A 22630-nucleotide genomic window follows, 5' to 3' on the forward strand; every position below is an offset into this window, starting at 1 on the left:
AAAACTCCATTGCCAAAATCGACGGACATCACACTGTGCGTAGACGAGTTGACGAGTGATCTGGCAAAATACGGTTTTTGCGATTTCGAGATATTCACGTTTAGACTTTGAATGCTTGCCGTTTCGCATGTCTTCATTTACGTAGCTTTGAATTGTGTTCCATAACAAGAAGTGAACATGTATTTGTCATATAACTCCGAGTATTAATTGATTGTCAAGTATTTCGGAAAAATAGCATTTTAAAAAGATACGTAGTTTTGCCGGACCAATGCCGGTTACTCGCCAGCATAAATGATGTGGCAAAACCACGTAACTATGAGATATGTAGTTTTGCCTGATAACAGGCGAGTTGCTCGCTCCTTACGAGGCAGATATGCACAAGATGGACAGTGAAATAAGCATCGCACCATAAAGCCCACAACATGTCTCATTACTGTGGTTGATTTTATTGTTGTCGTTAGGTTTGTGTGTGTGATGTCTTTTTATAGTTAGTTTGTTTTGGCACTCATTACTCGCACTTTTTAACGCTGAAAGGATGCATGAACCATAACATAATGGCGATTCCTGCGGATGAAGTTGTTTGATAGAACAGAAGCCTGTGTCGGTGGTAGTCTTGTGAAATCAACACCAAAGGATTTGCCAAAATAATGTAGACCAATATGCCATTTACTGGTGGTGGTAAAGCTTTCCAATAACACTATCTGAATTTTGATGACATAATGCAAGGATTTGCAGATTAAACAAGCATGTAAATATTGATATGCTTCTTTGATTGCTACTGGACTCTTCGCATACTGTATACGTCGAAAGTTTCTATTGAAACATTTCTATATAGCCTACATTGTTGTTGTTTTTTGTCCATTTATATGATTATTTAGCTGCTGAGCGCCGTCTATTGATTAGTCAGTTTCGTCTTTTAGCAAGTGAAAACCCCACCTGAACAAAATAATTGCACGATGTGCTGGGATGTTTTATGATTGTTTTATACTGCAGTTATTATAGATGGGAGTTCAGTGGAAGTATATAGACCTACAGCATATACCATGTTGCTCTCAAAGAGCGTCTCGCCCGTACCTTGCGCTATGATCATGGCCAGACAATACCATATTTGTTGTTTTTAATAAATCGATGTCAATTTTTGTTTTCTTGTGTGTCAATCTCGTATCAAACAAGTATTGTTTGATATATATATGTATATACTTGTATTAGTATGTATGTATGTATGTACATGTATATGTATATGTTTATGTATATGTACACATGTAGTATGTGTATATGTTGTTATATATATATATATATATATGTGCATGTATTGTATATATATATATTTGATTTTTTTCTTACCCCTATGGATTTCCATTATGTAATCATTATGGCTGTGATGAGTATTTGAATGCAATTCATGTGTATCGTATTTATATGTGTGTAATCTATAATGATTAGAAATTTGACACAATGGCAGTCCCATAATTTCTTCTGTAATGAAAATGCAAATTTATACGCCGTTTGAATGTAACGCGTATAGCCCCAAAAAACAACAACAAACACCCAAAACCTACGGAATGTTTAATTTGTAATTGTTGCTTTCTATCTAGCCGGAAAGAAAGAATATGTAAGTATAAGACTATTATCATACAATCTACATTAGATCGATATGATCGGTCCAGTTCAACAGGCACATAGAAAAAAAAACACGAACAGCAAATTGTTAACGACTGTTGAACTTGTAAAAACAAGATCGCGCGCAACACGTCTACACAGCGTCTGCCTTGACTAACAATAACCTACCATCATATCGTCGATCTTGATGGCAAAGATGGTGGCGATGATCACGCCATTCAATTTAGCTCCCTCTTAAAGGACAACTCTAAAATGAAGGGAATTCCGCAAAAATTCATTTTCATGAAAATTACACACTCCATTAAATTGATACTGACATACAGTGTAATTATGTTAAGGGTAGTAATTATTCCCCCTGCTTTCTGAAAGCGGTTAGTCGAGTGCTCTTTCATTGTGCTAGAAAAGTGAAATTATGTTTAATCTTATTTATATTTTCTTTATATTGTTGTCCTCACATGACGACATAAACTCTAGCAGTCTCCTCATCCAGCGGTTCCAACACCGTTATCAAAAGCGAAAGCGCGTGCTCCGAGATAACTTAATCTTTCAAAACCACGTTTTTGAGCATTTATATCAATGTACAAATGACTGATCGGTCGCCACAAACAAAATATCATTTCGCTGGAACACTTTTTCTCAGCGTTATCTAATATTACAATGCATAATATGTTAGGGGTTTTTTTTCACTATATGAAAACGATGGACAGACGGAGAATGAAAGAAGGACTCAATATTATATATATGTTTATATATATATATATATATATATATATATATATACATATATATATATATTATATATATATGTGTGTATATATATATATACATATATATATATATTATATATATATATATATATATATATATATATATATATATATATTACAAGCCCTTGCGCTAAAACAAGCAAGTATGAATAATTTACATGTATTTTACAGATTGAAACAAATGATAGACCGCATCATCACATTAAAAGACTGGACTATGCGCGAAAAGAGAAGAGAGGTAATCCACCATAATACCTTGACGAGTATCCAAGCAGATCACTTGTAACCTCGGTACCTCCCGGTTCCATAACTAACTGGATCCCTTGACATTTAGATTTTGCATTACAAATTTCCGTATCATCACAGCATTTACGACGTTCACATTATTATTGGCAGTTAGAGAAAAGGTGGCAAGGCTTAAGGTCTTAAACCAGTATTCCTGTATTCGCAAAAGTATCACGTAACAGCTATACATATACTGTATATTAAAATGTATAATAGTAATTCCTCGCGTCCACTGGCGTAGCCAGGGGGGGGGGGGGCGATGGGGCGGTCGCCCCCCTAAGATTTGGACCGGGGATTTGGGAGGCGGAAAAAAAATGCGTGTATACTGTATGCATGCACATTAAGAGGGTCTCCTTTGCAACCTTTCATCAAATAAGATATATTTTTTTTTAATATTTCACTCAAAGTGTGCACCAGATCGTTGAATTTCAATTCAAAATATGCAAAACCCTCCCCCTCTGTGCCTCTTTCCCTAGCTTAGTACACTTTTTAGATTTACCAAAAAAAAAAAAAATGAATAATTCTGAGTGCACAAGACTTATTACTTATATTCCGAAAACTCAAGGTTTCCTCATGTATAAGGGGAATTTCCCCTTTTAATCGACCCTTTCCTCCCTCAGTCCCCCCCCCCCATCAGTTTTTTTTTCTTTTTTTGATGATTTCCCAAATGTTGATTCCATCAAATATGCGTATATGAGATATCTCAATTTCAACCTTAAAAAGGCAAAAGCTCCATCGGAAGGGAAGGGTGGAGATAACACTCGCCCACGCCTTCTCCCTGCTCGCCCGCCCCTCCCCCCCCCCTTCCGCCATGCATAGAAGTAGACTGTGGCTATACCCATATCGCTTTATTTCAATTCTAAAAACGCAGAAGCTCCGCGAGCGGGAGGAGGAATCCCCCTTCCCCTAAGCTCTACCTCACTAGACTTTATACATACACACAGATGGTGCACATTCGGAATAAGAGCTAAATTCCGTGATTTTAACACTTCGATGAAAAAGTATTGCACCAAAAATTTGCACCAGATCGCTGAATTTCAGGTCTGAAAACGCAAAATCACCTTCGTGTGGGAGGGGATATGCCCCTATCTACACCCTCGTGTGCATGCTTTTTCTGTTTGATTGCTGAACTGTAGACAGCGTTCATGATATTCAGTGTAAGAATTAATGCAAGAAGATTATTTAAATGATACCATTTTATAGGCAAATATTGTTCAATAATAATCTACAGTAAAATATATTGCAACCTTAAACAAGTGGGACTGTTTCAACTCGTTAAAACGCGCAAAAACATGCATCAAATTGCATCATTTGCAACATCAAAATGCAAAAAGTTCTCACCGTGGGAGGGGGGGGGACACCCCTCTCCCACACCCTCCCCTCCCACACCCTCCCCTCCCCCTTCGCTCGCTCCGCTCGCTCGGGTTCAGTCGCGTTCATGATATTCAGTGAAAGGAAGTCAATACAAGAAGATTATCTAAATGATACCATTTTATAGGCAAATTGTTCAATAATATTCTACATCAAAAGATACTGCTACCTTAAACAAGTGGGACTGTTTCACGTCGATAAAACGCGCAAAAACATGCATCAAATTGCACAATTTGCAACGTCAAAATGCAAAAAGTTCTCACCGTGGGAGGGGGGACACCTCCCTCCCACACCCTCCCCTCCCCCTTCGCTCGCTCCGCTCGCTCGGGTTCAGTCACGTTCATGATGTTCAGTGAAAGGAATTAATACAAGAAGATTTATTTTAATGATAAGATTTTAGGCCAAGTAAAAAAAGAAAGTAGTTTCTCGTCCGGGTTTTTTGAGCAAGGCGATGAGGGAGGTCCTTACTATTTGATATCTTACTATTTTTTCGAGGATTGTCAAAATGAAAGTAACATGTGTTTTTCGTCCGGTAATTCTGAGAAAGGTAACGAGAGAGGGCTTTACTATTTTCTATATCCAATTTATGAAATGAAATATCACTCTGGTATGCGGTAGCTGTGTTATGAGAGACCAGGTCCCAAGTGTATGTCTTGCCAGCACTCTGTGCATTTTCAAACAAATAGATATAAATATGCACCATACTTGAAATGAAACTTCATGCATGCAGAAATACATTTGCTTTTCCTTTCCACTATACAGATGTCAAGGGAAAATGACCATCTTAATACTGACATTTCTGATACCAGTGTACTTGCCATTCTGATGTATTGTGCTATTAATTGAAACAGGTATAAAACACTCTATCAACAAATGTTCGACTGAAATAAATTCCATGATATTCAAAACACTGCTTTATTTATCATTGGTGTTTGTGACTTTTTGTGTCCACACAGCTGCGCTGTAGGCCTATCTGCATCTCTTCACAGTACAATTGTAGCACATTCAACTGGAAACTGGCCGGTACATGGATGTCAAAATGATACTGATATGGCATTATAGCATTAAACATAGGCCTATAAAGATGTTTCTTCATGTTCTAAAAAGACATTTGATAGTCACTCATCATTTGGATGATGATTCTCTTCAAAATAGAATACTAGTATATCGCCGTCAGGCTGCGTTCACATAGAAGTATTCGGTATTCGCTATTCGCTATTCGGTATTCGGTTTTCGGTATTCGGTATTCGCTATTCGAGCACCGAATACACCATCACCCGCACCGTCAACTCACCATCCCATGCAGTGAGGATTTCTTCCTCCTACATCCCAGCAAATCTTATTAACAATTTCTAAACTGCATCAGAACGTTAGTCTACATGCTTATTTTTGCTAAAGGGCAAATCCAGACCAAAATTGACATTATTTCATAAACGAGGGACGGTATACGCTGCAAGAAAATCGAACAAGCTCTATTCCCACTTTGCTATACTTTTCGCATGCAGCTATTCGGTACTTTCGAATAGTGCCCTCTTATGTGAACCGGTGTGAGGAAATCCTATCGTTCGATTCAAGTTATTCGCGTGCCCTCGAAAAACGAGCCCGAATACCCGAATAGTATACTTCTATGTGAACGCAGCCTCAGATGCAACGTTACAGAGCAGAGTGTTTGGGCCTCTACACACTCGAATGTGTTCATGCGTGCGTACCTGCATGCAGACAGCTGACCAAAGAGATTTATCTCTTTGCAGCTGACAGACCAGGGGGATGGGGACCCTGACAGCTACAGACGTAGACACGCATACGCGGCCGGCACGGCCACTGCACTGGCACCGTACCTTCCGACACTGCACACACATGCACATAGTCACAATGACATGAAAATGTATACATACATGGGCGTCACCAGGGGGGGTGCGTTGGGTGCGAACGCACCCCCCTTCAGATCCATTAAAAAAAGATTTAAAGGACAAGTTCACCTTCATAGACATGTGGGTTGAGTGAATGCAGCAATATTAGTAGAACACTTCAGTGAGAGTTTGAGCAAAATCGGACAATCCGTTCAAAAGTTATGAATTTTTGAAGTTTCTGCTCAGTCACGGCTGGATGAAAAGACTACTATAGCTTGTGATGTCACATGAGTACAACGATATAAAGAAAGAATAAAGAAAATTCAACATATTTCCATTTTTCTCCCATAACAAAAGAACACTTGACTTCTCTCTTTCAGAAGGCAGGAGGAATAATATTACCCTTAACATACATCAGTAGCAAGTCGAAGAAATGTGCACTTTATTCAAAAAGTAAAGTTTTGTGAAATTCTCTTTTTATTTTCCTTATGTAGTTGTACGCATGTGACATCATACACTGTAGTAGTCTTCTCTTCCAGCAGTGACTGCGCAGATACTTCAAATATTCATAACTTTTGAACGGATTGTCCAATTTTCCTCAAACTTTCACTGATGTGTTCTACTAATATTGCTGCATGCTCTCAATCCTTATGTATATGAAGGTGGACTTGTCCTTTTAAAAAAAAAATCAGTCTGCGAGCGACCTCAACGCCGGACGCTAAATAATTATTCTTTTCTATTTTTTTTATTTATATTTTGCACCAGGGACACACACACACACACACACACACACACACACACACACACACACACAAATCGTCGGCAAAAACAATTCGCACCCCTGGTTCTGGCAGCACTGATTTTATACATATCTATTAGTATTCTACAGTGTTTATTTATCGACCGTACTGTACATCCGTACAATACGGAGCACTTATACACGTTTGCATGTACGTGTGCTATATACTTACAAGTATGTAGGGTCTATGTACGTTACTTCTGACCAATCCATATTGCCAGCCCAAGAGCGAGCCTTAGCCTCATTAAAAAAAGAAAAAAAAATGGAGGGGCACGCATATTTTAGTTTTGTCCCCCCCCCCCCATAATTTATAATTCCCGAAATGAGAAGATTTTCTTGCTTTTGAAAGAAAACAAAAATGTTGCCCCAATAAAAATATTGGAAGGCAAGCGCACCATTTGCCCCACCCCACATAATCATAATTCCCGCGATGAAAAGATTTTCTTGCTTTTTTGTTAGAATTCAAGAAATCTGTCCAATTATTTCACCCAAAAGCAGTGGCGTATTACTACGAATTAGAAGGGGGGGGGGTGCGCCCCCTCCCAATCCGCTGGTTAAAAAAAAAGATTTACCGAAATAGTAGTTCAAGTGTTAGTAAACTGCTTTTGAATGAAAGGGTGATCCAGAAATAAGATATTTTTCTATGATTTCTTTTAACCATAATTAAATAGGTATATAGTGTGAAACATTGTTCAAAAAGCCCGGACCCGACAAAAGATTGTGATTCCTGGTTGGCATTCTGCATATAAGCAGGATGTGCGCAGTGTACTCAGTACATCCGAACGAAGAGTCGCTACAATGTTGCGCAATGTGATGTAGAATGTACACCTTTGTACCTTGCTTCGTTATAGCTAAGCTAGATCATTGATTTTGCAGTGTTGCTTTACATCTAGTCTATATAAAAATGTCTTGCATTGCCAATAAAAAGACTTGACCTGGGCTAATTCCTAACTTTTCCATGTATATAATACACAGACACAAACAAACACGCACAATTAGTTTAGGGGATGCTCTAAAGTGCAGATTTTGGACATCCTTTCCCCGCTTGGTCACTTCGACGCCACCTCGCTGGTCATTACCTCCCCCAGTCATGAACCTAAACCCACACCCTTGACTACCGGTGGCAGATCCAGGGGGAGGGGCGCACCGGGCGTCCCCCCCCCCCCTTTAATTTCCAAAGCGAAAAAAAAATAGCTGCAAACGGCAGTTTCTGGACAGTAAACTGTCAAAATTTTCAAGCTCGCTCGCTCCTCTCGCTTGCATTTAGTCGTAATGCCATTCTCCTGAAGTTGCTGCCAGTAATTGCCGGCAGTTGCGCCTGGTGCCACCCCCCCCCCCCCCCCTTAATTTCCAAAGCGAAAAAATATGGCTAAGAACGGCAGTTTTTGGACTGTAAAATGTAAAATTTTCAAGCTCGCTCGTTCCGCTCGCTCGAATGTAATCATTATGCTCTCCTGATATTGCTGCCAGTATTGCCAGCAGTTGCGCCCGATGCGCCCCCTTAAATTCTAAAGCGAAGAAATATAGCTACAAACGGCAGTTTGTTTGTTTTTTACTGTGTAATGTCAAAATTTTCAAGCTCGCTCGCTCGCTCGCATTTAGTTGTTACGCAATTCTCCTGATGTTGCTGCCAGTATGTTTATAATTGCCGGCAGTTGCGCCCGGTGCGCCCCCCACCCCCCCCCCCCTTTATTTCCAAAGCGAAAAAATATGGCTCCAAATGGCAGTTTTGGGACTGTAAAATGTCAAAATTTTCAAGCTCGCTCGCTCGCATTTAATTGTTATGCAATTCTCCTGATGTTGCTACCAGTAATTGCCGGCAGTTGCGCCCGTTGCGCCCCCACCCCTCCTTTATTTCCAAAGCGAAAAAATATGGCTCCAAATGGCAGTTTTTGGACTGTAAAATGTCAAAATTTTCAAGCTCGCTCTCTTCGCTCGCTGGCATTTAATTGCTATGCCATTCACCTGATGTTGCTGCCAGTAATTGCCAGCAGTTGCGCCCGGTGCACCCCCTCTTAATTTCCAAAGCAAATAAATATGGCTACAAACGGCAATTTTTGGACTGTAAAATGTCAAAATTTTCAAGCTCGCTCGCTCGCATTTAATTGTTATGCAATTCTCCTGATGTTGCTACCAGTAATTGCCGGCAGTTGCGCCCGTTGCGCCCCCGCCCCTCCTTTATTTCCAAAGCGAAAAAAATATGGCTCCAAATGGCAGTTTTGGGACTGTAGAATGTCAAAATTTCCAAACTCGCTCTCTTTGCTCGCTCGCATTTAATTATTATGCAATTCTCCTGATGTTGCTGCCAATTATTGCCACCAGTTGCGCCCGGTGCGGCCCCCCCCCCCCCCCCTATGATTTACAAAGCAAAAAAAAAATATGGCTATACAAACGGCAGTTTTTGGACTGTAAAATGTCTAAATTTTCAATCTCGCTCGCTCCCCTCGATCGCTCGCATGTATAGTCGTTATGCCATTCTCCTGATATCGCTGCCAGTAATTTGTCGTTTCACACCGTCATTCCATAATCCATTTATAGGGGGTATACAGACCCCTCCGGCACTTCCACACCCTCCCTCCCTCCACCCTTGCTCGCTCCCTCGCATACTACACCCCCCCCCCCCCCCCCCCGAAGATGAAATCCTAGCTACGCCGGTGCCCTTTCCCCGCTTGGTTTCCCTCAAAAAACAGTAAAAGTCTAGGGATTGAGAGCTTCCTATATTCCAAATGTCTGTCCAAAAAATCTCGTAAACATTTAGTGTCAAAAACGCACCCCCCTTGAAAAAAAGCTGGTGACGCCCCTGACATACAAACTCGATACAATCCTCACAAGCATTTGCACAGTACAATTCATCCGCTTAAAATATGAGAAACGGGGAACAATACGAACAATACGCGAAATATGCGTGGAATATCAGCGATTGTTCGAAAAAAATGTTGCCGCTATCGCGTTCACGACGTACCGAGTGCGCTGTACATATACATCACAGCCCAGGCCCGCCGCGCGCCCATCCAACTACAGTTCGACTGCTTTGTGGGTCATTCCTTCTTGCCGAGCTCGCAGTGTGAAATGCATGCGTTATATTACATACGCACTACAGAAGCTACAGCTGTACTCAAGTAGAGGACGCAAGGCGCATACTCATTTAGCAATGAGAAATCACGATTGGCGGCCGAAAAATAGTAAATATCAAAAAAGTCGATGCGGCAACTGAAATTCGATGCGGGCGGGGAGCGGGCTGGGACGAGAATTATGAATTTCTTGGTACTTTCAGCGCCATTTTGAAAATAGTAAATAGTAAAAAAATCGATGCGGCGGCCAAAATCGATGCGCGCGAGGACGAGAAACTGGTTTCTTTTTTTACTTGGCCTTATAGGCAAATTGTTCAATAATAATCTACATCAAAATATACTGCTACCTTAAACAAGTGGGACTGTTTCACGTCGATAAAACGCGCAAAAAACATGCATCAAATTGCACCATTTACAACATCAAAATGCAAAAAGTTCTTATCGTGGAAGGGGGGACATCCCCCTCCCACACCCTCCCTTCCCCCCTCGCTCGCTCCGCTCGCTCGGGTTCAGTCGCGTTCATGATGTTCAGTGAAAAGAATGAATACAAGAAGTGTATTTAAATGATACCATTTTATAGGCAAATTGATTGTTCAATAATAATCTACAACAAAATATACTGCAACCTTAAACAAGTGGGACTGTTTCAACTCGTTAAAACACGCAAAAACATGCATCAAATTGCACCATTTGTAACATCAAAATGCAAAAAGTTCTTACCGTGGGAGGGGGGGGGGGAACACCCCCCTCCCACACCCTCCCCCCTCGCTCGCTATGCTCGCTCGGGCTCGGTCGCTTCGCTCCCTCGCAGACTAACCGCCCCCCCTAAGATGAAATCCTGGCTACGCCGTTGCTCGCGTCGTCTTTATCCTTTGAGATCTAGCGTTGTCCTTTGAAGATTCGTGTACACGCATCAATCATCTCAGAGGAGACCTTGTGTTCAAAGAAAGATCTTTTCTGTATTCTGTCGTTGCTGTTGCTTTTCTTTTTTTATTCTAAAGAGTGACGTGGCTGACTATAATTATTGATGTTATGAAAGCTGCTGTAACGTGTTGCATGTTTACATGTTACATGGCCATATGTGGTGTTACAAAAGCTGCTTTTTCTAATCATGTTACATGGTTTCCGTATGCCCTTATATGGACAATATCCTTCGCAGACAGGACAGCGGTCTCACAATACAAAATAATGTCCGTTTTACAAATATTATGAAATAAATGAAGGTAGAAACACATCATAACACGTTAGTATACTGTTGGAACTGGAATACAAAATGTAATCTTTTAACAGGAGTTGTATTCGTATTTAAACTTTGTTAACCGATTATGCAGCATTGAGCCATAAAAGGTGTTAAAAAGAAATCATTTTGGCTCGTCTCTGGTAGAATGAGCAATTTCTGCTATCAGCTATAGAAGTCATGTCTGGTGAAAGTGTTCCTGGATTAGATTACGTTTTTCAAATAGTAGTTGTATCATTATTATTATCATTACTACTACTACTACTACTACTACTACTACTACTACAACAACAACTACTACTACTAACTATTATTATCATTACCATCATTATAAATATTATATATCTATCCACCGGGAAATCGTGCTTTTCCCATAATGGGATCAAAAGTGTGGAATCAGATATCTGTACATATTCAGTTACGCCAATCGCAATCTATACAGAAACGTCAAAATTCAAACATAAATCGTAACTGTTCCTGTCACACCGCAGATCATAATATAACTGCAATTCATAATGTTTAGAACAATATGTCATTTATCTGGTATGCGCGTTCGTCTGCTGTTCGTTATTTTCATTCTCTGTTGTTATAGACCGGGTGCCCAGGAGATTTATTCAGCTGAAAAGGGTCACACTTTTTAATGGTCTCACCATATAAGGATGTGTCCAAGGGTCAATAAAATGAATTGCTGGCAAGTCACATCCTGTACCGTAAGCCTATAGGGACCACAAAAAGGGACCCCGAAAAATGGATTTATTCAGCCGAAGGGGGTCACGGACAAAAGTTGGTGGATATTGTTCCTTTGGGTGTACTTATCATGAAAACAGCAATGCCAGCTATTTTATCCTGTACGGGGCCCCAGACAGTAGCCCCAAAGGGCCCCACAAGTATGGTGTTATTCAGCTGAAAAGGGTCACGGCTAATTTCTTTTGCAATGGAAGTAGTTCCCATCAGAGATATCCAAAACACCAATAACAGCTATTTTATCCTGTACGGGCCCCCAGACAGTAGCCCCAAAGTGCCCCACCCCCCATAGGCCATACGTACAAACGCACACAAACATTGATTTCATTCGTGCAGCTGAGAAGAGTCACGGCTAATTTCATTTGCAATGGAAGGAGTACCCATCAGAGATATCAAAAACACCAAAGTCAGCTATGTTATCCAGTACGGGGCCCCGGACAGTAGCCCAAAGGAGCCCCCCCCCCCCCCCCCAACACACACACACACACACACACACATTAGTTTCATTCAGCTGAAAAGAGTCACGGCTAATTTTTTTTGCAATGGAAGTAGTACCCATCAGAGATATCCAAAATACCAAAGCCAGTTATTTTATCCTGTACGGGGTCCCAGACAGTAGCCCCGAAGTGTACCCCCCCCCCCCCACACACACACACACACATTAGTTTCATTCAGCCAAAATGGGTCACGGCTAATTTCTTTTGCAATGGAAGTATACCCATCAGAGATATCCAAAGCACCAAAGCCAGTTATTTTATCCTGTACGGGGCCCCAGACAGTAGCCCCAAAGTGTCCCCCCCCCCCCCCCTCTCTCTCCACACACACACACACACATTAGTTTCATTCAGCTGAAAATGGTCACGGCTAATTTCTTTTGCAATGGAAGTAACCCATCAGAGATATCCAAAATACCATAACAGTTATTTTATCCTGTACGGGGCCCCGCACAGTATAGCCCCAAACACGGGTAATTTCTTTTGCACTGGAAGAAGTACCTATCAGAGATATTCAACACACCAAGGCTAGTTATTTTATCCTGCACAGAGCCCCAGACAGTAGCTCCACAGTGTCCCATCCATTATACATGTACTGTGAATCAGCTGAAAATGGTCTTACAAATTCTTTTGTAACGTTAATATCAGGGCCTACTGAACAGAGATATCACAAACACTAAAGCAAATCATCTTATCCTGTATACGTGGTCCCATAGGTTACAGTAGCAAAACACTCAAGAAATTTGCAAAGGAAGCATCTGTATAGTGCACAACCAAGATGACCATATTACGAAAACCAGTCATTTCATCTTGTACTGGGCCCAGGTTACAGTAGCCATAAAGTGCCCCCCCCCCCCCCCACATAATTATTATGACATCATTTAGCTGAAAAGAGTCATAGTTGTTTTTCTTTTACAATCGAAGTAGGCCTTATTTTACATCATAGATACCCAAAACATCAAAGCCAGTTAGGTTTTTCCCAGCCAAGTTCGCACTTTTGTTGGTTCATTAATTTTGATAGAAGGTTCGAATTCGTAAAATGGGTATTCAAATTGGCTGGTACCCTACGTTCATTCAAATTCGCCTTGACTTGCCGAAAAGGGTATTTCAGTCATTATATTTCGCGAAAGACAGTCAAATTCCAAACGTGTTCATTCAAATTCAAATCATGCTATTTCTTTGTTTCAGATCATTTTAACATGTCTTTTTATGTGTGTTTTCGTTTCATCTATACATTACTGTTATAAAGCAGTAAAAGTATCATATTTCTTATCTAGGAATCTAGTATAACTGGATTTGGTTGTTCTGTAACCAGACTGGTAACGCTCATTCTCTTTCATATACATGTCATTATAGGCCTATACGTGTACCAGTAATGCAGATTAACTTCATTTTTTATAGTCATGACAGCACAATAGATACAGACGTATATCTCTAGAAGACATAGAAAGAATTATTTTAAAAAAAAACCACACATTTGAGGATCATAACCTTGACTTCTTGGAACTGGCCGACCGCTCGTAATAAAGCGCTCGTAACGGCCAGATAATTTGTTGCTTCTTACTTCTTTGGATTCAAAAAGCACGTTAAAAAAATGGTGTCAAAGTCTCTTAAACGAATACGAAAACAGGAAATGCTATTATGCTTACAAAACAATAACTACGATGAAAGAAAATAAGGAAAGAGGCCAAGCACGAACATATCTGTTTAATTGACTGCAGAACATGTTAAATTAGATGGCCAGAAATCAATTTGACTGAACGAGCGCAGCATGTATAATCACGTGACTATATCATTATGAATTTATGAATGAACGGATAGTGGAATGGTACTTGTCTTATATATGGATTTCAGTTGAAAAAGTGTTATTTAGAATAAGGTAAGAGGTAATGTGAATGTTTCAAAATAAATTTGAATGAAGAGATTAATATGACATTGAACTACCATGTCATCTAGGCGAAATTTTTGCTAAATTTAATTCAACATTAAAGAATTCGATAAAAAGAGGTGCGATATTGGCCCGGATGCACACTGCAAAAACTAGGGTGTTAAATATCTAACACCAGCACAGAATCGAAAAATATTAACACTCTTGGTGTTGATTTTAGGTCCCGTTCAGAAAGAATCACACCAACTGGTGTCGAAATATTCAATTACAGGTTGATGTTAGAGTTTTGGTGTTATTAATTGGTGTTGAAATTGCACATGCGCATAAGTCAGAGAATTCGAGCAAAATCATTGGACGAAAGTTGTCATGTGACCTCGCTCTGCGCTCTCGGATCGCGCTGCTGGCCGGCATTTATGGCTAGCTAGCTAGCTGTGTACAGTGTGCGCGGTGCATGCATATGTTATGTGTAGTATGCATTATCAAGGCCATTTTTTATCGATGAGGTTTTCTTCGCCTTCGGGCCGCGGGTAATGAAAATTCGACTCAATAATATCCTCATTAATCAGCAGTTAAACAGCACAATCATGCCGATAAGTGTAAAGATTTGTTCTGGAGATCGCCGAATCAGAAAGTTGCTGCCACTAAATCCAGAAGACATCGTAGGATTCTTTGAACTGAGTAAGTGTACGGTACCTGTTTTTCAGGTGTTTGTCATGAGTCGACTGTACAATACTGCTAATGCATGTGGAGCATGTGGAGCTGCAGCTAGAGTGCGTGCGACAGCGTTGCACCCAAAAGTACTTCTCCTACTATCCTAGTCTACAGACTACAGGTAGTTTTCTAGACTTAGAATCTAGTAGGTCCTAACGTTAGAAACTAAATCATCCCATTAAATTTAGAGTCTAACTGCTACAACGAGCCTTGGGCTTGGACCAAGCCTTCCTGAACTTGAAGCCTTGAGCCTGGGGACCACGCAAAATACTTCTTTATAAGCGAATTTTGTTTGGCAAGAGGAGTTCATATCATGTGCAAATGTTAAAAACTACAATTGAAACCTTATCTACTGGTATGTTATGTGATACAATGCATATAGATCTTTTCTATAGCCATAGAGTCTAGTGTTACTGTAGTTTTTAGATGATAACTATTTCTCTATTTGTGGTAGGTGTCTATACTTTACGTTAGATCTAGACTCTGTAGTCTAGTCCAGGTCTACAGAAATTACATTATCTTCTTGGATAATCGGTGTGCTCTCCCGATGTGCTCCGCTTGTAGTGGGTGCAACGCTGTCGCTTTTGCAATAGTATGTGTGTAGCTACTGTATAGTGTAGTCTGTAGCTAGTCTGTGCAGCTAGTCTGTTACTAGTGTTAGTCTGTTGGTCTGTTTGTTACTTTAATATTAGTCTGTAGTGTTGGTCTGTTACAAAAATGTGAAAGTTTTTGTTGAACTTGCTCTCATTTAATTCTTTCTTTCTACATCAATTTTGTTCTATCTTGGAACAAGTGATCCTTGGGCTTGGCCGGCCTTGGTAATACCAGGTGTGAGTTAATGAGGTCAAATGTCATCTAGGGGGTCAAAGGTCAAATGATAGGTCTGTTAGTCTGTTACAAAAATGTTAAAGTTTTTGTTGAACTTGCTCTCATTTTTTTATTTCTGCATCAATTTTGTTCTAACTTGGAACGATTGATCCTAGTTGGGTTAATATCAGATTTGAGTTGATACGGATATTGTCAATGGTCATCTTGGGGTCAAAAGGTTACTTGTTTTATTGATTGCAAAATCAGGCGAGACTTGTGCCGGCCATGGTTCGAGAACCACCTTGTTATTACAAAAAAGTTCTTGGTTTGAATGTTTTGAATGATAGGATTTGATAAATTTTATGGACATCTTCAGTAAAAATGTAGGGACAGCTTAAGCCCTAAGGGGGCCGCTCACTTGGTCTAGCCTATCCTGGTCTATCGAGGTAGGCCTTAATACTGTCACAGCCGGGTTCAAAAAATTGCATGGCTATGTAATTCTTTCACCTGGGGTGGCAGTAAGGCCTACCTCTAGACCAGAATAGGCTAGTCCAAGAGCTAGTCTCTAGGTCAATAGGGTTAGAGCACCAGCGAACGACTCCTTTAGGCCTAAGCTTTTCTACATTTTTACTGAAGAAGATGTCAAAAAAATTTATCAAAACCAGTCATTCCACTGGCATTAATCGGGGGGGGGGGGATAAAGTATGTGATAAATGAGATATGTGTCATTGTATTAACATCATATACTTAAAAAATTGTCAATGTCTTTCCCAAAAACACTGAAAATTGCCAGAATGTTCAAACACACTAGCGGTATAAAAGTTATAATGCTACTACAACTGTAGCTATTATCCTGTCATGAAACCATACAAACTGCAAAGTATACTTAAGTCATTTTTTATTACATTTGTAAATTGTAATAGTTTTTCTCTCCCCACCCCCCCCCCCCTTACAGTCAGAAGAAAATTCAGCATCAGAGATGGCGAAGATCTTGTTTTAGTGGATGAACATGAAGGCTTTAGTATCGACGATGATGTATTGGGAGATATTGTGACCAGCCAGCCTGATGTTAGCCTCATGGTCCTGAAAGAAGATGAAGAATGGTCCAGTAAGTTTTTAATAAGAGCATTACATTTCTGGAGAAGTAAGCAGTATGCGAACAATTATAGGAATGTTCCTTTGAACATTCTCTGTATTTGCAAAAGGTGCTACTGGATACAGCCACTGTGTTAAAATGAACAATTCATTGCAAATTAAAGACAAAGGAAGCTAGTCTTCAGCATTGCAAACTTGCATTTTTGCAGAAATGTTTTCAATGCGATCATCTTGAAATTTGTTGGAAATTTCTATCTATATGTCCTACCCATTCAAGGATGGTATTTATTCATGAATGTACGGCTCACAGTTTCCTGGACCTACATGTGTCTTGAAGACACCTCAATATTGTGAATGTTTGATTTAAAAAACATTTTGGTGTGATGTTTGAGTTGAATGATACTGTCCAAAGGATTACATAAAAAAGAATCTACAAAAGTCTGGAAACTTATCATTGTTCATCGGTGTTGGGTATTACCAGGGAGGTGGCCATCTCCCTGGTATCACCAAGTCCCTGGCTGGTGTAAATTTACTCCTAATTCAAGAAGATCTAGTAATTGCAGTGTTTCTAGTATAGTACGCCTTTTTAATTATTTGTTGTGCCTAGCATTCTTATGCTATAAATGTATGATTACGTATTTCAAATCTGGGCGGACAACTCTGTCAAAGTTTACAACAGTAGCATATGACACGAGTGCTGTTTTTCCCATGGTTGGCCCCAGCTGATAAATACTGTGGGGTAAATACTGGTCTTTGCCGGATATTACCGTCTCGCTATTTATGATGAGAATGGGAAACACAGGGGAATAATCAATAAGTCATTTCATGAATTTTGTTAATAAAGGAATACACAAATCATTGTACATGAAGTATGATTAACCAAAATAATAATAATAATAATAATAATAATAATTTATGGCAGGAATTCATTCTTATTGCTGGGACAAATTTTTGCGCAACGTTTTCTGATCTATGTATCTGATACCATTTTTGCTGTGTACAAGAATTCGAAAATTGTAGCAGTCACTTGGGAAGGAATTGCTCCTATTGTAAATGTTTACTCCAATCATTCAGTGGCACTTGCTCGACAACTTCTGAAGCAGAATGGAAACTTGACAGTCATGGAGCTCCTGTCATCTTTTGACAGTTCTGACCAGAACAAAGAAGGTATTTTTGCACATTCCCTGGAATGCACCCTCTAATTTCATAAAGAGTCTGAAGTGTCATCAGAAGTTAAAATTAAACCAACCTTATCATTAAACATTCTAGTGATGGTCAATTTTTCATGGAGCATAATCACACTCCCACATAAACACAACACAAATGTGGGCCAGGAAGCTTATTTTCGAGTAGCCATACACAATTTTCCCCACCCTGAGAGGGGACTCCCTCCCTGATCATCCCCTCATCTAGTTATTTCACTCCATAGGATTTTTTTTACAAAAAACAATTTCCAATACTCTGAAAGTATATTGTACTCACTTAAATGTGCATCAGAAAAAGTTTATTTCTAAGATGCCAATTGCTAAATTTTCCCTACCCTTAGATGGGGCAGTCCCTTCCAAACCTTCCCCTGCATTTTACCCATCTAACTTTAACTTTTAACATTTTTAAGTCGTCCAAAGGAAAGACCTTATGCCGTCATATTTGTCCGTCTGTCTCTCCGTCTGTCTGTCAACAATTTGGTATCCACTTTTTCATCGATCTATATCTTGGCTCCGAGTTAACCAAACAAGTTCATATTTGGTATCGGTATCCTTTAGGACTTTCCTGATATTAAGCTCATTTTTGTGTTGAGGTTGAGCTTAAAGGCAAAGATCAAAGGTAATTCAATGTCACATGGGTTATATAAAACAAATGAAAATAGATCTTTCTCGCAATATCTCAAGAACGGTTTGGGCAAACAACTTCAAACTTGGTATATGTATACCTATGGAGGTGACAATGATCTTTGACCTCAACCTTTGACCTTGACCTTTGACCTTGATTAAACATGAAAATAGCTCTTTCTCGTAATATCTCAAGAAAGGTTTGGAGAAACAACTTCAAACTTGGTATATGTATACCTATGGACGTGGCAATGATCTGTGACCTCAAGCTTTGACCTTGACCTTTGACCTTTGCCCTTGATTATTTGTAGACAACATTTTGAATACTGTCCATATTGGCACGGTTTTCAATTACTCGACATTGGACGACTGCTTTGGACGTCGTCCATATTATTATACACTTGGCTTGATTTCTGCTATTCTGATGGCAGAACCCCTTCCCACACACTCCCCCTGCTTTGTCCCTTCACTCCCTCACTCAGTGCCCCCCCCCCCTCCTTTTTGTCTCACCTGAACAAAGTTCTGGCAGAGATTGACATAGTAATCACTTTTCCTGTTGCTGTGTTAGAAAAATGTTAAAGGCTTTTGTTGAACTTGCTCTCATTTCTCTATTTCTGCATCAATTTTGTTCAAACTTGGAACAAATAATCCTTGGGTATTACCAGATGTGAGTTGATGAGGATGATGAGGTGAAAGGTCATCTAGGGGTCAAAAGATCAAATGATGCGAGGCCATGTGCATCATTTTTAGCTCACCTTAGCCGAAGGTTCAAGTGAGCTGTTGCCATCCGTTTTTGTCTGCCGTCCCTTGTCCGTTGTGCGGTGTGCGTCATCTGTAAACTTTTATATTTTCATCTTCTTCTGCAGAACGAATGGTCGGCTTTTAGTCAAACTTGCAGAGAATCATTCTGTTGGGTAGAGTTGTTCAAATGATAACTGTAGCCCCATGGGGGCCCAGGGGGAGGGCCCCCAGGGTGCAAAATTCTCAAAATTTCAAACATCTTCTTCTCCAGATCCACAAGAAGATCAGTCAAGTTGTTTTGTGTGTAGATACCTTTATAAGTAAAGAATGAAAGTTGTTTATGACAACTCCTGTTGTGCCCCCTCCTTGGATTATTCTGTGTCAGTTTTCCTAAGAGTTTTCCCATTCAAATCTCAAAATAATTATATTGCTATAGCGCCCTCTAGACAACTACTGAAACTCCCCTTTAAATGAATGTTGAGTAAAAGTTGCCTTCAATGAGTTTGTACAGAAATTACCAATGAGATTGATAACTCAAAGTTTAATTCATGTCAAAATGAACAGAGCCCATGGAAGTACAAGAATTGTATATTTATTAAAGGAAAAAAAATATTTTAATCTTTTACAAAAAGGGAACAATTAAGCTGTGATCATTCAGAGCATTACAAGTTACATTTCAGTGATCACAGCAAGTTCCGAAAATGACCACAAATTACTCACTGGACCATCTCTTCATGCATGAATGATCAAGGTTTTTAATTATAGACAATCAATGACTACTAATCTGATACATGTGATTGTAATAAAGTATCTGCTCACCATGCACTTGTAAGATTTAGGAATAATCTGCATGTGTATTGTTACTAATTGTTTTGCCAGAGTGTCCAAATGGGGGGGGGGGGGGGGGGGTAAATGATTTTACATGCAACTGTAGTAACTCAGTGAGAAATCATTTCAGGTGTTCACAGTGAGTTTGACTCTTCATTACAAGGTGAGTATTGATCGAAAACTCACAAAAAAGTGCATGTCCTACTTTTCTCCTACTTTTACTGAAATTTAGCTCCTATTTTTTTTCTCCTACTTTTTCACCATGATCTACTAGAAAGCCTGCTTGATTTTATTATTTTGCATTTTGAAATACAGGATGGAATTCTGGTACATCTGCCATCCTCCTCCTCTTGTGCCTGTTGCCTCCTGCAAGCCAAGGGAGGTCTAAAGCTGCCTCAGCAAAAGTATCCATTTCCTCAGCAATCTCAAGGATTATTCAGTTTCAGAAGGTATGTAGCTTTTCAGTATAAAAGTGGACTATAAATAAATAATGTTATTAGTACCCTCGTCACACCTTGCATGTTCTCACTGCATTGTAGAAAATGTTGCCAAAACTGACTAAATGTGTGTACACAGGGAGTAGATGTAGCAATGGTCTATCTAAGAATTTCATGAATGTGCTTAGACTGGCTTGGACTAAGAGGGTGCTCAAGAACTTTGGGCCTGTTCAAAAACTGAACCTATCCTAAGATTATTAGGAGTGACAATGCGCTAGAACGAGATGGACCTACTGCAAACAGGGTTGCCATACTTCAATCCTACTAGGAATATGTTTCAGCGTGACATTTTCACAGCCCTAAATGTAGAGTTATATCAATAAACAAAAGGTCAGTACTTTTTGCCTCGATATTGGAAATTGATTACAAATTTGCAGCAAGAAAATAATTGTGAAGGAAATTTTAAAATCCTTATTTTCACAGTGTCTCCTTTTGTGTGAGTTGAAATGACTCAACCATATTAGAAAGACTCTTCTCAATCAGATACTTAAAACCTGCTTTGAAAATACTTGCATTTTTTACCAGGCCTCTACAGCCTACCTCTATACGTTTATAAAATTTTCTGTGCAAAGTCCTGGTTGAAGAATGTAGCTACAGTGTATATCTCTGTTCAGTTCATTAACCATAAAGTGAATTGAGCGAGATACAAGTTATAGGGGAGACTACGCTGCACATGGATGTCACCATCATGCACAAGCCCTGTGATTTATGCACTTTTCCTATTTGCTCAAGAGTTATGATGGAGCATCACTTGCAGCCAAGCCTTGATAGTCTGCAACATGCAGCCTGAAGGCCACTGCATATCATACAAATCTTTGGTCGCACAACTTGCCGACTATCATTTTATGAAATAAACAGTGCGTATATTCTGTTTTATTTCAGATCTTAAGTCGCTGAGTTGTGTGACAGAAAGTCATATCGAATGCGGTGGCCTTTAGTCTAATCAGGCCTCTTAAATTGAGAAAAAAGTCAGAAAACGTTGTGCTACTTTGCACATTGCAGACATTTTCCACAAAACATCCAGATCCCCCCACTATATATGTATGTATGTATGATGATGGTAACAGTGATGATAAAGATAGAGTTTTGATAGAATTAACAAGTGGGAAAAGGGTAACTGCTAGTTTCATCGTTTACTAGTACATGTAATTTGTTTCAAACACAGAGTGGAGGGAGCATTCAAGATTTTCTGGATGGCACCAAACAGACCCAGAGCCAACCGTTCCTTCTTGGAATTGGAAATTCTAAGGCCTGTATCAGCAGTTACTTGCTCATTGTCGATCACAAGGCCATTCCATGTGGTGCCCGTACGGTGGAAGGAGCAGTAGATGAACTCTTCAAGACGCACTTTGTCTTTGGCTTGCATTACTGCCAGTCTCTTCATCAGTTCTGGACCTTCATCCAGACAGCTGTTTTCGAGATTGATGTTGGAGTTTCCCGCGAATCACCGAGAGTGCGTGAACTAAGATCCAAATTATTCACACCATGATTTGCTTCAAATGCAAGAGAAATTTTGCAATACCAAAGTTGGTGCAACATTTAAGATTAAGCAGGGCTGCACACTAACCCATTTTTTCTGCCGGTCCAACCTGTCTCTGTCGGACCGGTAAATGCCCCGTTTTAACATTTTTTACCGGTCTGAACAGAAAATTTACCGGTCAACAACGAAAACCTAAAAAATAAACCTATTTTCTTGTTTTTTATGGATGTACCCCCCCCCCCCCCCCATGTACATTTTACAGATTAATTTTTTTTAAAACTTGCATTATCTATTGCACAAGAAATAAAAAAAAAAGATGGGAAAAACTAGAATGTTTGTTTGTGAATTACAGTGTAAAATGATAATGAACAAAATTAGATTGTATCAAATGCGTTTGTGACTTTTTCTAAACATCGGCGCACGAACTTGCTGCGTAACCTGCTCTTGGTGGTCAGTTGGACTGCGACGATTTAATGAATCATTTTAGCTGTGAAATATTCTGATGCACACGCACCA

At 39.7% G+C, this 22630-nt stretch overlaps 1 protein-coding gene across 1 annotated transcript; it reads left to right on the forward strand.

Annotated features, from left to right (window-relative positions):
• The first annotated feature begins 14864 nt into the window (after positions 1 to 14864).
• On the forward strand, positions 14865 to 22161 carry LOC139737795 (uncharacterized). The gene is made up of 5 exons (XM_071648471.1): positions 14865 to 14958; positions 16600 to 16752; positions 17814 to 17906; positions 20453 to 20586; positions 21800 to 22161. The coding sequence occupies exons 1-5, from the start codon at positions 14865 to 14867 to the stop codon at positions 22121 to 22123; spliced, it is 798 nt and encodes a 265-aa protein (XP_071504572.1). The 3' UTR covers positions 22124 to 22161.
• The last annotated feature ends 469 nt before the right edge of the window (positions 22162 to 22630 follow it).

The sequence above is a fragment of the Diadema antillarum genome, unplaced genomic scaffold (assembly GCF_040938485.1).
Source record: "Diadema antillarum isolate AM-2024a unplaced genomic scaffold, OU_Dant_1.0 seq00000705_RagTag, whole genome shotgun sequence".
Classification (NCBI taxonomy): Eukaryota; Metazoa; Echinodermata; class Echinoidea; order Diadematoida; family Diadematidae; genus Diadema; species Diadema antillarum.